We start from the raw sequence: 17,814 nt of genomic DNA on the forward strand, positions 1-17,814 counted from the left end.
ATATTGTTTAGCACAAAACAAGCATAAATTTTGGATATAGAGATATTATGATTATTCACAATCCTTTTTGATCACCTGATATATACCAAGCACCATACTATATACTAAAGGAAATCTTTAAAAATGTAAGGAGATGTTGTTTGTAATCTTTTTTTGTTTAAGATTTTATTTATTTATTCATGAGAGACACACAGAGAGAGGCAGAGACATAGGCAGATGGAGAAGCAGACTCCCTGCAGGGAGCCCGATGCGAAACTTGATTCCAGGACCCCAGGATCACGACCTGAGCCAAAGGCAGATGCGCCAACCATGGAGCCACCCAGGTGCCCCTAGTTTGTAATCTTGTAGGAGAGATACTAAGGTTCAAATAAAGCAAATCAAAGCAGAAGGTGGTGAATGCCACAGTAAAGAAACAAGGAAACTGCGCTAGGGACCTGGGAAAGAGGGGCAGTTACTTGCAGATGGGGGTGAAAGGACAGCTGTCCTGGAAGGACACCTGGGAGCCGGTGGAGGAGGGGTAGGATTGTGATGTGGGGAGGGGGGCATTCCAGGCACAGGGAACCAGATGGATGAAATCCGAGATGGGAGAGCAAGAGCTGGCATGGCTCCCTGTACAAGTGACAGGAAGAAGCAGTGGAAAAGGACTGGGCAGATGGACTTAGGGCAGATTGAGAGAGGTTTTCAATGTGGTGCAGAGCACCTCATGCTTTAGCTCATAGACTGTAGGGAGCCAGTGACAATTTGGAGGCCAAAGAAAACTCTGGAAGAAAATATGTGGTCTCTCTTTATGAGTCTAGTCTTTGCGCATATGTTCTTTCCTCTACCGTCATGGCCTCCCTCCCAACAGCCCCCACTTCACTTGGCCCACCCTGCAAGAAACAGCTCAGTACCCCTTCTGTGCACGCCTCCGTTAGGGGACATATTATATGCCATGGGGACTGTTTACCTGGCTTTCCACTGCACCCAGCAGTGTTTGGTCACCTCTGTATACTCAGTGTCTGGTTCAGAATAAGGATCTTGTGCAAAAAAGGGAGGGAGCCAAAGAGAGAAACGTGAACTCTTGAAATATCTACAAAGAATTTAAGCATAAAGAGCAGATGTTTCTAGCTAATTTAAGAAGAAAGTAGGACATAGAGAAAGTCACAGTGCCTCGGGTAGGACAAAATCTTATAAGTGCGTTGCAAGGTTCTCTTAAGGTGTCCCAAGGCTTTATGAAATAAAAATAAAATAATCAGAATAATGGAAAAAGATTTCTCACATAACACTTATCAAACATTTATGTGGTGGCTGATATTGCTCTACTTGATTTATGTAAACCTGCCTGGTTAAGCTTTACAACCCAGTGATATAAATACGGTGATCTCCGTTTTACAGATGAAGAAACTGAAGTACAGAGAAGTTAAGCAAATTGCAGCATAAGTCCTGATAACAATACTAGGCTGTAAGAACTAGGTCTTGCCAAATTCATGTAGGTGCACCTGAATAAGAGACACCTATAGAGTTGGAGATGGACCAGTGTTGGGCTGCGACTTCAGTTCCTTTTGTTGGCTATAATAGAGAGTACTTTTCTTTTCATCTGAGGCATTTGCTTCCACGCCAGGACTCTAATGCCTGAGCACCCATGAGGATGGTTGTGTTTGAAACACTGCCCAATAACCTGTTCCGGCTGAATAAGTCACTTTTTTTTTTTTTTCAAGACCAAACATCTAGGAGGCTTTTTATTGACTCAGAACAGAAGCAGCCCAGTGGTTTAAGTGGTCTGTGTAGTAATCGCCCAGCGAGGTTCCAGCAGAGAAAAGATCTTTCTGCCTTGATACCTAAAGATCAGCAGAGGCTTTTAGCTGGTGTGTAAGCTTGTCAGGACACTCATCTTTCAGAGTGGGGTGTGTTTTCATTCACTGTCCCTGCTGTGTGTAATGTCCAAATTCCCTTTAAACCTGTCATTTCGTGCAATTTAGACTGCTACCTGTAGGCTTTTCCCTCCTCCTTTTTCCCTTTCCTCTGTCGGAGTACATGGCTTAGTCCTTCATTTATAGGAAAGAGAGGAAAAAAAACTGTTGTTCTTGAGGGGACCTAGCCGAGGAGCTTCCCTGGATCTCCACCCTTCTGCAGCTTGTCAAATAAATCTTAAAATAACCCTGACCTGTGAAAAATTTCAACCAAGCAAGGTGACTATGAAGGTGTTTTTTTCAAAGTCCCCATAATAAATTGCATGAAACTGTCCCACAAAGCAATCAGACACCAGCGGGTGGAGTGAAGGGAGCTGTCACATAAATAAATGCTAAACTAGAAGCAAGCTACTGGCTAGTGCGTTCAGTTAACGTGCAGATAATACAGCAAGCTAACCATAAGGTGGCCCTTGAGAAAAAGAGAACCTGAACCTGTGTGAAGAACTTCTCCAGCAGTTTCACGAAATTCTCAGATGAGCCAAAGATAAATAAAAGACCACCCTCGGGCCTAGATGGATTTGCTTTTTGCAAATATGGTGAGTTAAATTTATAAGCACATTTTCTGCTTAAGTATAGTAAGTATGAAAGAAACGGATCTTGTTTCTTTGCAATGACTAATAATCCTTGTTAAAACAGGGTCATAAATCCCTTTAATGAACTGTTAGTAAGTTGGAATCGTCCAGTTGTTAAGGTAGAAGAGATCCTAAGTGAGAGGCTCATTTCACCCCCCCTTTCCTAAATCTGTAAATGGAGCAACCGACCTCCAGTGTGAATTTACAATCTAAGTTCACACAAGTAATCAGAGCAGAACCAGCACTGGGATTCAAGGCTCTGAGCTGAGGAACTACGAAGAAAATGTTTCCTCAACTGAGAGGAGGTTAGAGTGCCCTCGTGTGTCCCTATATAGAAATTATTCGTGTCTTTACACAATATAACATTAATCTTTCCATCAATCTCCTGCATTGGGATGAGGGCAGGCATTTAGCTCTAAAAACAAACATGTTTTAGGAAGTAAATACACATTGCATTTGACCTGTTTCATCATTAAGGGTATTAGAAGCAACAATATATCCCTAGAGCAGCTTTTTGTGGATTCTGGTCTGACAGGCCCGGATTTTTGTCCCTGGCCACTGGAGATCTATGTAACCCTGAGCCAGTTGCAAATGAGATCATGTAAGCAAGGTGCCCAGCTGAACATTGGGTACACAATAAACACTGGGTAAATGGAAGCTGCTGTTATTTTCAGATGTGAGCCCCCACCAGGGATCCCCAGTGAGTTCATGATGAAGGAATGGAATGCAGATGCCCGGAAGGTCAACAGAATGTCTTTGGGATGCTTTTAGCTCTTGGATAAAGAGGTTCCCATGAGCTTGGGGGGGTGGGGGAAGCAGAGAGAGAAGAGAGATAATTTGTAAAGAAGTACGTACTAAATATGTGATTCCTCCAAAATAAATTCTTCCTTCAGACAGGGAAATTTAAATGGAGCTCAGCCAAGTGGCTTTCCCAGAGATGGAATTTCTTTCAGAGCACCCAGGGTCCAGCAATCAAAGAAAAAGTCTCTGCTATGAAAAAAAAAAAAAAAAAGTTTGAAAACCGGATCCTTATTTATGTCATTGATCCGGTTCTTTTAGAAGTCTTCATTTATTGAGAGGGTAAACATATTAAAATCAATAAGAGCAGAGGTGAAAAACCATAGCTGGATGAATTCATCCTTTGGTTTTAATTTGCCTTAACTCTTTATTTGACGAAACAAGCTATCTCAGCATAAGTGGTGAGCAGAATTGCAGTAAATCAAGCCCTTTTGCCCCAGTGAGCAAAGGTAATTCTCACAGTAATTCTCACAGCCATCCTTCTCATACCCGTGGGAGAGAGATAGCATTATGTACAACACAAGGAACCTTGACCTTTAAATGTTAGTGGAAATGCAGAGTCGGCAGTTCTGTCTGGATCTTCCACTGGCTTATTGGAGAACTGAGGGAGACCGTCCAAGAATGTGGGAGCCTGGAAGGTGGCGGGGTGAAGGATCACATCACCTGGGCCTCGATCCTTTTGCCTTTACATCACTGGAGAAAAGGAAAAGAAAGATTGGGCTGGATTCTGTACTCTAAATGCTTATTCTAGATACCATTATCACTGGGAAGTTTACATAGATTATCGGGCTGCAAGAACAGATAAAAGGCTGCCCAGAGTTTGCCAGCCTCGCCCCTGGGGTCGCTCATCCTTTCTGGGAAAATGCTGCCTTTAAAATAAGGCAAACGCAGCATATGAAGCCAAGGCATTTATTATTTATGGCAAGTTCATCAAGCTCACCTATGGCTGTGGAGGAGCAGAATGGAAGCCATGAAGCCCAGGAGCACCTGCTCAGCGGGGAACAGCACGCCCAGCCACACCTACAGCAGTGATGCATGGGCTGCAGGACACTGCACTCTGCACAATTGCAGTGCCGTTTTGGGCAATGTCGAGCTTGAGCTGGACACTCTTTGTGGTCATAAAATCTTCAGTCAGCTAATGAAAAGACATTCCTGGCCTCACACTTGAGAGTCTCCCATTTGTGTGGATTAACTGAACAATAGGCACCGCAGTAGCGTTTATGTCCTTTTCTATGTTGTGCTTTTGTTACTTTATATGTTGTTTTTCTCCTCAGAGTCACCCTAAAATCTATGCATCTTGCTTATTGGTGCTTAATATGTTTGAATTCCAGCATACTAAGAAAAAGATTTTTCAGAAAGGTAAAAAAGATTTTTCTTTTTTTAATTAATTTATCTTAGAGGGAAAGAGAGAGAGGGAAACAGAGCGAGTATGGGGGAGAGGCAGAGGGCAAGGGAAACAAGCAGACTGCGCTCATTGCAGAGCTGGACTCAGGGCTCGATCTCAGGACCCTGAGATCACAACCCGGAGATCACAACCTTAGCCTAAACCAAGAGTCCGGCACTTAACCCTCTGCCCCACCCAGTGCCCCCATAAAGGGATCTTTTTGAAGTCCATCTCAATCGGAGAAAAGCCTCCTCTCATACTTTTCCAGCTCCCCCTTCTCATGTGGCACCACCCTGCTCCCCAGCCCGGTGTGCCCTGGCCTGCAGCGTCTGGTGCAGGTGCCCTCGAGATGGGAGGCAAAGAGGGACAGTCCAGAGCCCTGCTCTCCCTGATGGGGCCTGGGAGCAGGCTGGGCTGAGATGCCCTTTGCTTCAGACAGGGTAATACTGTGGCACCCCTACACTGTCACTTGGACCATATTGATTTGTGATTTAGATAGAAATGTAGAAGCAAGACCCACACCCTTAAAAACTCCACATTGGGTTTCTTTCCTCCCCGTGGGTCTCTCCTCAGCTCTACGGCCCCTGTTATTCCCTCTTTCTTTCCCCTGTGACTCCCACCCTTCTCTCCCTGTCCTCTGCAGAGCACTCCGGGTGGCTCCAAGCTTCCGACTCCAAGCTTGCACACCCCACCCCCGTTTAATACTGCTTCAAGCGTGTCCAAAGCCATTAGTGCTGAAGATGAATATTTCAGCTGTGCATAGCAAACAAAAGATACCACAGTTACCAAGATTCACTCTGCTTAGAAGAGACTGTGTATTAAAAAGGATTTTTTTTCTATCACATGTTCATATTCAAGATAAAGAGTTTACTATGTGCATTAAAAAGGCTTTTTTTTTTTTTAACATCTTGCCTATTTTGTAAGAAATCACTGGTGAAAACCTGTATCAACTGGCGCCAAATATGCAGTTTATCCAATGTCCCTGTGGACTGGTCCCTTTAGCTCCTGCTCTGCTGGTGCACTCCTCCACTTGGCTGTCCCTGGAAGCCCACAGTCCTGGCTGAGCTGCCTGTCATGAGTCAGGAAGATGCCACAGAAGGAGATAAAGTGGCTTCCATGGAAAGTTAGAGCTGAACAATAGGGGATCTGGATGGAGACTAAATGAGACAGTGATCTCTGTAGGGTCAGAGGTGTCCCTCTTATTCCTTGTCACCATCTGAGTCTGAGAGTGGATGTGGTGCAAAGGGAGTGAGTAGTTCCTAAATAGCTCATCTTCCTAAACTTGGCCTTGCTGATAAGTTCCATATGCACATCAAGGTGTACTTTTAACCATTTCTAAAATTAAGTAGTGGTCTCTCCAAACCTTAGAAAAATATCCAGTCTTTTACCAAATGATCTTGAGTGGGAATGCTTTTGAGTACCTTTGAGTTAGTACATTCGAAACTTTTTTTAATTTCTTAGAAATCACAGGTTCACTAAAATGTAAACACTTACAGTGAGATATGTGTTTGAGGGCCTAAACCTCACTTTCAGCTCATTTTCTAGGTAATATTGTTGGAAGTTTATTTTTAAAAGAAATTCTGTGAAGATGGAGCCATCTGGGCTCCAGGTAAATCAAGGCATAAAATCCTCTTCTTTTCTTTTTTTTTAAATATTTTTTATTAAGAATTTTATTTTATTTTAAAGACTTTATTTATTTATTCATGAGAGACACAAAGAGAGAGAGAGAGAGCAGAAGCAGGCTCCATGCAGGGAGCCTGATGTGGGACTCAAGCCCGGGACTCCAGGATCTCACCCTGAGCCAAAGGCAGGCTCCAACCCGCTGAGCCACCCAGGGATCCCGTAAATCCTGTTATTTTCTCAGAAAAATTCAGCCCTTACAAATGGCTTAACAAGTCACCAGGCTCTCATCTCCAAAACTCAAAGATGGGCAAACAGTATCAAGAGGAGCTATTGTTCATCTGGGCCTCCTCCCCATTGCTGATCCCAGTTCCATTTCAGATCTGTTCTCTTTTCCTTTCCTCCTTAGAAGATGGGAGAAAATTAGTCTCTTTCTTTGGCTTAAATGCCCAACATCTTTTCTCTTTATAAAGTATGATACTGCTTCTCCTCTGCTATTTGCACGTCTTTGGATCTCGTGGAGCCTATATTCCTGCCGAGAAACCTTCGGAGCATATGAATGACCTAGCTCTATTAAGATGGAGTGGAAGCAAGGTTGTGGTCTTTGTTTTTGAGTACCTTTAATATCCTTTTGTTGATTTTTAGATGGGGAGGAGTCTTCATTGCAACTAAGATCTTCTTAACTTGCCCTGAACATTTTTGGCTGTCTGTATTTTACATTAATTTGGAAGAATAAACTTGACATTCAATGCCATTTTATGCAGCATCAGCTCCAGTGGGTAACTGGCAGGATGGCTGCAGTCTGTTTTCTTGCAAGCTGCCTGCATTACTCTGGCCTCACATGACAGGGTATAAGCTAATAATCAGGGAAAGAATATGTAAATTATAAATCATGTGACTCAAAATTCAAACTGAGATCAAATAGACAAGCCCTAATTGAACACTCAGACTATTCCTAATAGCCAATGCATACACATTCAGTATGTGTTTTAAGAGCGAGCTTGCAGTGAACCAGACTGTTTTAGGTGTTTGTAGAAATAATATGATCAAGTCCACATAAAAATCTGGAGTTTACATGGAGTTTAGAGGGCTCCTTAAAAAATGAGCTCAAGATAATAATAATCTTTAAAAGAAATTTTGTGATATAATTATTATATCTATTTGAAGCTCTCTATTGATAATAGTAAACATACTTCTTATCAAATTGTGGGGTTTTTTTTCAATTCTTTTAAATATACTTTTCCAAGTCAATGAAGCATGGCATTTTTTTTCCTCCTGAATAAGAATTTTCTCTGGATTTCATCTCAGACGGGCCAGTTTTAGTGTCAACATATATACACAAATATACACATAAATGTTTTGATAACTGAGAGAAATTAGTTCCAAAATGCCCCTGTAATAAGTCCACTACGAAGGCTCAGTATCTAAACATTTGCTATAACAACTTGTAAATTTGTTTTACCTGAAATTCCCTAGTCAGAAATCTCAGAAATAGTGAATTCAGTCATGTGGGCTAGAAACACCTTTAAGTTTCAGGTATGTCCAGGCGAGAAGATAGACAATGTGTTATATCTGTAGCTCAATGGCTCTCCCAGCAGGCCTGAGTTATGTGTTCGTGCTCTCAACTTCCCATGTTAGTGAGTGAGAATGTCTTCTAAAAAAGTGAAAAGCCGGTAAATAAAATAAGTGAACCCAAGAGGCCTGAAAAACGCATACATACGAAGAAAAATAGGAGGTGATAAAGCGTGTTAAGAGAGGCAAACTAACACCAATTTGGTCGTGCCTGTGTCCCTAGGAACTATGCATTGATGGTTTCAAATGTGTGAGAAAATACAGGAAAACTTCTTTAAGTGTTGTTGATTCTGGTATTTGGACTTTATATTATGGAAAGAGTCTTTTCTTAGATGGTTATATAGGTGTTTGAGTGTTTTAGTGATATTTGTGAAATGGGTTGGGAAAGGATGGCTGTTTTTTCCAGTTCAAATAATGGGCTATATAGGCTTTTGCTCTCCAAAAAAATTGGCTAACATGTTTTAAGAGAAAGGTGGGATATGTTTTTCTATAACTGTTTTTGTATAGAAATCTTTCGAGGGCATGCAATTCTATTAAAAATAGAAAGTTCAAGAATATCCTTGGAACGTTCTCTCATGTGCTTTTAAATTGGGTAGTCAGTGTATTTATTTATTGAGTTACTGACATAGGAGCAGACTAGAGATAATTTATTATTTTATGTTTATTGTCAGTTTGCACTTAAACTGTAATACTGTGATCTGAACTTCCTCTTTTTGATGTTGGTTCTGGGTGTAACCTAAAATAAACCAATTGAACTTCTCATTTCATTTTTTCTATTCAACTTCCAAGGCAGATCCCTGAATATATAACTTTAATGAGGTTTCACGACATTATTTAAAAACCAGATAATGTCATCCAAATGGAAGATGACACAAATTCCTTAATAGTGAAATAATAATAGTGTTGATATGTTTGAGTTCACTCTGTTGGCCAGGGACTCTTCTAGGTGCTTACCTGAGTTAATCAGTTAGCCTTAACCATGAACCATTGATGTTGGTAATGTTATTATCTTCATTTTACAAATGAGGAAACTGAGGCACAGCAATGCAGTCACATGGGTAGTAAGCAATAGAGCCAGGATTATGAACTTGGGCAGCCTGGCACCAGAGCCCATTCTCCTACCCACTGTGGGAACTCTCCATGTAACTGACTCAGCACAGTGGTAATTTATTAAGTTAGGTCTCAAGCCTCAGCATTCTCCTTGTTAAATTGACATCTTGTAAGCATCAAGTCTGGTCCTTTGGGGCTGAGAAGGCAGAGAAATGACTTCTTGGAGCTAAGATGCCTAGGGGGAATATTTAAAAGATAACTGGAAGAAGGGAATTGAGTTGGTTCCCAACTCATTAGTATTTTGGTAGCAGGGATGAGAACCTTCCAGTACTGGAACAACTTATAGATGGGTGTCCAGTGAGAAGCAGTTGCTGAAGGCATTGAGAAACATGCCAGTCAAGGATAAAAAGATGCTCTCTCCCTACCCACCCCCCACCCACCCCGCTTTTGTTCTCGTACCTGTGCTCTCTCAAATAAGTAAGTAAAATCTTAAAAAAAAAAAAAAGGATAAAAAGAGGTGCAGGTGGGTGGGAAGATGAGGTAAATAGTGATATGGATTGAGGAGGACACTTGTAATGATGAGCACTGGGCACTATATATAAGTGTTGAATCACTATATTGTACACCTGTAATTAATTTTACACTGCATGTTAACTAACTGGAATCTAAATAAAAACTCGAAACAGGGAAAAAAGAAAAAGAGTTGCAGGGCCAGAGAGCCAGAGGGCCATTTGACCCCTGGGAAGTTCAATCTAGAGTGATATTTCTCAGCATTTTGTTTTTTATCACTAAGGAGTATTTTTAGCCATTTCTATCCTGTTCACCATGTACCCTCCCTCCACACACAATGATATTTTAATACTAGGTTATACTGTATATCCGTTGAAGATATATATATATATATATATATATATATATATATATAATACATAAAAAGAGCAGGGTTTTTTTCATCCCCAAGAACCAATTTCCTTTTTTCCCCCCAAGAACTAATTTCTGTCCCTGGGGGCAGTGTCACCCCATAGAGAATGCATAGCCTAGAGGCAGGGGAAACAGTGAATGGTGTATGAGTGAATATGGGGTGGGGATGTGGGTTTTAGTGAACCAGCTTGGAGGGGGCCAATGAGCTTCAAAGTTAGAAGGCGTCACCAAAGGCAGGGTAGTATCTAAGGAGGGGCTTGGGGAAGAGATTTTCTTAAACATGTGAGATCAGAAGTTCTTCGACATGGGGTCACCATCCCCACTTCCCCAGTGCCCCCCAGAGGTGTGATACGGAGTTTCTGTTTCTCCTATTACTCAAATCTTGTCTCAGGCGTCCCCCCATGGCTGCAAGTGTGTCACCATATAATCTGAAATGCCACTGTGTTTTAATGAAATGTTCATTTCAGGCTGTGTGGTTTGAATTTCCTGTTTTATTTAGAGACCAAGTTCCCAAGAAGCTTGCTTTAAATTCTTTTTTAATTAAGTGAGTTCAGGAAAAAAAAAAAAGGCTACTCCTCCAAATTGCAAGAAATAGGTAATGAAAATGCTGTAGCTAAAAACCGCTGTGTGCTCACTTGAGATCGACTAGTTCCCAAATAACAAACCTCAGAAAGAATCAAGTAGCAGCTGGTGTTCGAGATAAAGAGCAAACTGGTTGTCACTGGTCCTCAGAAGGCCAGCTCATTTTCTTGTATACCTGGTCTCTTCGATAATCTTGTCATCTAATGCTATGTAGAAGAAAAAACATTGAACACACATCTTGCTGACCTCTTCCCATTCAAATCTCTTTCCTTGTGATTTTGCTGTGCCCCAATGACTTTATTCAGAACTCTGTGACCCATCCCATATCTTGAGGGCCCTTATTAACCTTAAACTAACCTAATTTATTCACTTACTAGAAAGCATGATAAGGAAAGTAAGTTCTCCCAATATTTTTCTTCATCACAAACAAGTAACGGTTATTCAGCTGGTCAAAAGGCAGGAAGCATGAGTTCCTGGAATGAAAGGAATGGTGAAGAAACCTTCTGCCAAGATATGGGAAAGGCAGTGACCAGAGTGTAATTTGAAGATTTGAAAATACCAGAAGACCAACCAGAGAAGGTGATCCCAGAAGTTAGAGACCTTGTTGAGAAAGGATAATCTTCTATTTATGGCAGCAGGTATCAAACCTGAGTGCCCAAGAGGATCATCTGGGAGCTTTTCAAGTTTTCCAGTCTCAACTCCCACGCCAGAGAGATTCTGAGTCTGTGGGTCTGGATGGGGTCTTGGGCACTGATGTTTTTGAAAAGAGAGTATCTAACTCTTCAAGAATACAAAACAACCAATATACAATTGCAAGATAAAACTGCCTCAGATGTACTGTATGAAGAAAGGGGTTTGTAAGCAATCAATTGAAAAACAGTGCATAGCATAAATCTATAGGATTAGGATTTTCTTTTTATAAGTATTATTAGCAGATTGGAAAATTTGTAATTAGTCTATGTGCAGAAGAGGGGAGGATATTTTTATCCCATGTTTTGAAAAAGAAGTAGTTAATGCCTGAATGTTACTTCACTTACTCTGTAGGAAGCAAAAGCATCCCAGAAAAAAAAAAAATAAAGTAGAATAATAGGGCAGCCTGGGTGGCTCAGCGGTTTAGCACTGCCTTCAGCTCAGGTCGTGATCCTGGAGTCCTGGATCGAGTCCCGCATCGGGCTTCCTGCTTGGAGCCTGCTTCTCCCTCTGCTTCTCCCTCTGCCTGTGTCTCTGCTTCCCTTTCCCTCTCTCTGTCTCTCATGAATAAATAAACAAAATAAAATCTTTAAAAAAAAAAGAATAGAAAAACAAACATACTGATAGATGGCTGGCTTTGACTGCTCTAGGTAGGCCTGGCTAGGACCGTGCTGCAAAACATTCTGCAAACAATCTGCTCCGTTGCCCTGTCCTTTCCCATCAAGGGGACTGGAGGGGGTGGCACTGGGCATAGGATGTCAGAAGGAAAGAGAGGAACTAGAATAAGGAACAAAGAGATGAGACTGAGTGTTCCTAGGGAATGTGCACACCCTCCCTCTTCTGGGGTTGGCCTGGGCACCATGTATGTCCCTGGGGCCCCATCGCTGTCACATTGCTGCACAACCCTCGGGCACCAAGAAGAGCATTGGAGGTTGTTAGCACATCTCCCTCTGGAGATGAGACTGGGCTCAGCACCAACAAGAGAATACCAGAGGGGCTTTGTCTCTTTCCATGCCTGGATAATGGCTATTCCCTGAGACCCAGGGAAGAATGAAGTTCAGCGTGCACCTCGCACCCTATCACACACTCAATCCTGAACAGCTGGGCTGCTAGTATAATTTAAAAAGAGAGAACTGGCTGTTCACCATCGATGTATAATGTATTCATAATAAATCTCTCAATGAGGAGGTATAAAGATTTCCTGTTTCTGTACAAGCCAAAGGAAACAGAGCATTAGGCAAGTATCCTGTGAGTCTCATTAACAGAGACAACCAATACGGAAAATCCAGGGAGACTTGCTCCACATTTCTATTAGTAATGGCAATTTTTTTTTTTACGTGAAATATGCTAGTAATTTTCTCGCAGAATTGACATTGCCTAAGGATTAATAAATATGCTTTTTCTTAATTACTGAGCATCCTCCATGTTCTAGAGACAAATAAAATGTTGCTGGTCGCCTTTTTTTTTTTTTTACTTCTTTTTGCTTCATTTCCAAGAAGATAAAATGGTAAAGCCATCCCAGATTGATTTATTTTAAAGACAATGGAAATAATAGGTATTTAAAACTTAGCCAAAAGAATAACTGATAACAACCAGCCAGCCAATGTGAATTAAAAATTTTGATTCTAATATGGGTGGTAGTGATTAAGAACAAAGTTGGTAGGGTCAGAACAAGGGCAGTTGCCTGCCAAGTGCAGCCACCTATGCGGAATCCCCAGTGTCAGCCAGTCACAGAGCTAACTAACCATGGAATAACGGCTGCTGCCAAATAGAAGCCAATGACCAATGAAAGATATTTGTTAAACATCCTTTTCACCTCAAGTTACTCCTGAAATATTTTCTCACCATAGTTAGAACTGTGTCTATCGTGGTCACTTGGATATAATAACAATAAGATCATCTCACTGTCTGGGAGGATAACTACCCTCTTTTTTTTCAGGCAAAGGAGAGGGACACACCTTTGACCATTTAATAGCAGAATTGGCTTATTAAGATATATGTCCAAAAAGAAGGCCATATAAGTAAGCTGTGTTGAGCTTAAAATGATTTTAAAATTTTAAAAACGGGGATCCCTGGGTAGCTCAGCGGTTTAGCCTTCAGCCCAGGGCGTGATCCTGGGGTCCTGGGATCGAGTCCCACATCAGGCTCCCTGCATGGGGCTTTGGAGCCTGCTTCTCCCTCTGCCTGTGTCTCTGCTCTCTCTCTCTCTCTCTCTCTCTCTCTCTCTCTCTCGCTCTCTCTCTCTGTCTCTCTCTCTCTGTCTCTCATGAATAAATAAATAAATCTTAAAAAAAAATCTTAAAAATGATTACCTGACTTGTCAAGAAATCATTCCTACTGACTCAGGCTTTCACAATAGTAAAATAGTATGTACAATAGGAGACAAAAAATACTATACATAATAGCAGTTGGGTTTTATAATTTGTTTGTTTAATGCTGCCTTTCCTAGAATGTAAATGCCTGTCCCAGAATTATTGAATAGGTGCAGGGCTTCCCTTTTTGTTTCACTGACCCCGCAAATAAAGCGAGTATGCAGGCATCACGCAGTCTTCCCTAAGAGATGCTTATACAACCTCTAGTTTGTCTTGTTATGAAGATTCTTTAGCAAACATCTTTGTTTTCCAGCCATTAATTTATTTCCTCAGAAGAGCTTCCCTGAAATGAAATTCCTAGATCAAGTGGTATGAATATTTTAAAACTCCTCTTTTGAAACACATTTCTAAGTAGCTCTCCAAAAGGATATTTATTAACGTACCTTCCACTAGTAATATGTGAGAATTATAGCTGTAGTCCAGGCTTCTGAAGCTGCTAATAAGACCACGTTGCTTTTATTTGTGTTTATTTATCGTCGGGCAAGCTTGAAAATTTTTGCAAATATGCATTTACATTTTTGTGGGTGCCTTTGCTAGTGGGTGTACTTGCTAATTTTTGTTGCTTCCTCATCGGTAGGCTTCTTTTTCCCAGCTCCAGTCTCAGTTGCTTTCCTCCCCCTTTGTTGCCTGGCACAGGCTCCCACGATTCGTTCAGCTACTGGGTAGATGAGAAGTCCCCTGTGGGGCCTGACCAGACCCCAGCCATCAAACGCCTCGCCAGGATCTCCTTGGTGAAGAAGCTAATGAAGAAGTGGTCTGTGACGCAGAACCTGACTTTCCGAGAACAGCTGGAAGCTGGGATCCGCTACTTTGACCTGCGTGTGTCTTCCAAGCCCGGGGATGCCGACCAGGAGATCTACTTCATTCACGGACTTTTTGGCATCAAGGTCTGGGATGGCCTGATGGAGATTGACTCATTTCTCACCCAGCACCCCCAAGAAATTGTCTTTCTGGATTTCAACCACTTCTACGCCATGGATGAGGCCCACCACAAACGCCTGATTCTCCGGATCCAGGAGGCCTTTGGAAACAAGCTGTGCTCAGCCTGCAGTGTGGAGAGCATGACCCTGCAAGCCCTGTGGGAGAAGAAGTGCCAGGTAAGAGGAAACAGACCCGCTTGTCAGGGCAAAAGCATAACACTTTCTGCCTCTTCTGTATCACCAGCTGGAAGGCAGCCCACCCCAGGGCTCTTAGGCTAGAAGGCAAAGATTATTTGGAGTATTAAACATATACACACTGGTTCCTGGGCTCTTGGATAGCTTCAAAGACTCTAAGGTATGTACACTAGTTCCTGGGCACTGGTGAAGTGGGATTAACACCTGCCAAATATTTACAATGTGTTGGCAGCCTGTGTGAAGCATCTAGATTGACTTTGAATGGCCTGAGAAGCAGCTCAAGGCAACTTCCTGAAGTTGCACCAATTGGTGATTACCATTTTTTTTCCCCTCCCATAGAACCTTTTTCTGGTTCCGAGTTCCCCTGGAGATAGGCAGGTCCATCCTGCCTTGAACTAACTCCATGTCAGATAATTCCTGCTTTACCTGACAAATTCACATAAATGATTCAGCTCAGAAGTGTTAACATTTTAAAAGGCTGTCTTCACAGATTTGGGGTCCTGGTGGGGAGAGAGTGAAGAAAGAGCCCAACAGGTGGAGAGCCTTCCCAGGTCCAGTAGCTTAGCAGAGCTCCAAACCTAGGCCTTGAGGGACATACCCAAGAAAAGGAATGTGAGCCTCAGAGAGATGCTGCTCTGATCCCATGGGATGACAGGCTGTGGGACAGGGGAGCTTCAGGAAAGGTCAGCCTCCAGTTTAGACTCTCTTTAAAAAAAAAAAAAGCAATTCCCTTTCATTTATAGTTGGTCACTACTCATAGGTACATGAACCAAAGCACCTTAAAGAGGCAGCTATTTTTGAAGTTAGAGAAGAGCTTTTAATTAAAAATCAACTAAAGATTTTTCATTTGCAAATATTCATTGAACAGTGTGTGCCAAGCACCAGTCCAGGCACTTGGGATAAGTTAGTAAATAAAATAAAGATCCTTGCCTTCATAGAGCTTTCATTCAGGTTGTAAGGAAACAGGTAATAGATAATTGCCATAATAAATACATTACATAAAATGCTAGAAAGTGATATAAATAATGAAAACAGAAAGGCAGGTGTAGTTAGGAGGAACCAGCGTTCTGTGGATTGGAGGGTTGGTCTCAATTTTAAATAAGTTGATCAGGATAGACTTTTGAGGGAGTTAATCATGTGACTGTTGCGGGAGAAGAGCTTTCCCAGCAGAGAAACCAGCCAGTGCCTGACACCTTTGAGGAGAAGCAGAGGCCATGGGCCTGGAGAGCAGAGCAGCGAGAGGAGGTGAGAAATAATGGGTGATGAGGTAGAGACTCAGGCTTTCACTCTGAGGGAGGAAGGTTCTGAGAGGGTTTGGAGTACAGGGTGCTGTGTCCTGAATGACATTTTAATGGGATCTTTGTGGCTGCTAGGAAGAAACCAGGGGTAGGAGGGCAGGGAAAGGAGGGGAACCCATGAGGAGAGCACTAGTGGGAAGTGGTCAGATTTGGAATCTGTCAGAAGGTAGAGCCAACGGGGTTTTCCAGTGGATGGGATTTGGGGTGCAAAAGAAACTGGCTTCAAGGATGACTCCCAGGTTTGGCCTGAGTGATTGGAAACACCAGGTGGTTTTGCACACTTATAAAAGGGCTAATGCCTTTCACTCCATAAAGGCTAATGAGTTAACTCTCAGTCTCTGTTAAAATTTATCTAAGCCACTACTCCTCACTAAAACTTTGTAAATGACATTTTACCAAATATTTATCACACCCTTGCCCCTAAGCCCAGGTTATCTTTTCAGACTCACAGGTCTAATTTGGAGAGGTTTTTTTGTCTTAGTGGAGTCTCTCTTACAGTATGAGATAATAGTAATACCAACATCACCTTATCAGCTAACATTTACTGAGCCTTTATGCTGTGTTAGGTACAAGGATTAGCATATTTAGTCCTCTCCACAACACTAGGAGATAGGTGTTCTGTTATTATCCTCATTTTACAGTGAGTAAACTGAGGCACAGAGAAAGTAGCAGCTTGCCTGAGAGATCATCGCTAGTGACTGGCCAGAGCCTAGATTGAGTCATAGGCTGTTTGGCTCCCCTGAGTTCCCACAGCTTCTGATGCTATTCCACGGCTGTCCCCTCATCTTGGGGTTTTCACAACTAGGATCATAGATTACGCTAATAAAACACCTCCTCCTTATTCATGAGCCCCTATTATCAGAGGGTCTCTGAGGGCTCGCTGAATGGAGTAATGGGCTAGAGACCTGTAAGTGGGCTTTTGAATTTGGGATTAAATAAGATTAAATTTGAGTGCAACTAAGCTTGACAATCAGATATAGCTTTATAATTTTATAAATATAAATTTATAAATATAGCTAATATAATTATAGCTTTATAATTTTGCACGCAGATAGTGTCCTGGGTGGACTGCCATGTTGCCTACAAAATTGTTTGGAAGTCTGCAGGAGTAACAGGTATTTTCAGAGATAATGACGAGGGTGGACAGTGAACTTCCAGCAGCAGAGTGATGAGCTATCCATATTTTTAAGTAGGGGCTAATCTGTGTGTGTCTTCCAGCTACAACTACTCCTAAATTTATTAAAAGATTGTGATGACCTGTCAGGAAAAGGGTAGGTGTCATTCATTTGAATTCTAGGATTTCCCTGCTTTTCTTGCTTTCCCAGAGTTGTCCCCTCCATGTCTCTCCTTAAAAAGCTAAACAGAGACCTCACAGTCATCAGTGATCCACAACCTGCTGGGGGCTAAACTTTAAATATTCATTATGTAATGAGCTGCTTTGCTTGTAACCCCCTGAGTATTTTATCACTACAGCTTCATATACCACCATTCAGTCAAATTTCATTTACTCAACGTAACAGTTACATCACAGCTCACTGATAGGTGTACATCGTGGCTATGGGTTTTGAGGTACCATGAATTAGAAGACTAAATCTACGGTTTGGCAGTATTTAGGATCTTGATGAGAAGGTAAGAGTACATAACACTCATAAAATACAAAACAACCGATACACAATTGCAAGATAAAACCGCCTCAACTGTACTATATGAAGGAAGGGGTTTGTAAGCAATTGATTGAAAAATAGTGCATGGCTTCGATCTCTAGTCGAAGGGCCTCCAGGAAAGGACCCATCAGAATAAGAGGAGGTTAATCAAGGAGTAATTTTCAAGAGAAGTTAGATTTCAAATCTGAGTCTCTGAAGAAAAACTGGACATAAATTGCTGAGCTGGA

The 17,814-nt window shown here is 41.9% G+C and overlaps 1 protein-coding gene across 1 annotated transcript in view; it reads left to right on the forward strand.

The window, feature by feature from the left end:
* PLCXD2 (phosphatidylinositol specific phospholipase C X domain containing 2) overlaps positions 1-17,814 on the forward strand; it is a 48,460-nt gene that overhangs the window by 13,903 nt on the left and 16,743 nt on the right. The window contains exon 2 of the mRNA XM_072722680.1: positions 14,147-14,607. Coding sequence (XP_072578781.1) covers positions 14,147-14,607 — 461 coding nt within the window. The remainder of the gene's footprint in view (positions 1-14,146; positions 14,608-17,814) is intronic.

This window comes from Vulpes vulpes, chromosome 1 (assembly GCF_048418805.1).
Source record: "Vulpes vulpes isolate BD-2025 chromosome 1, VulVul3, whole genome shotgun sequence".
In the NCBI taxonomy this organism is placed as follows: Eukaryota; Metazoa; Chordata; class Mammalia; order Carnivora; family Canidae; genus Vulpes; species Vulpes vulpes.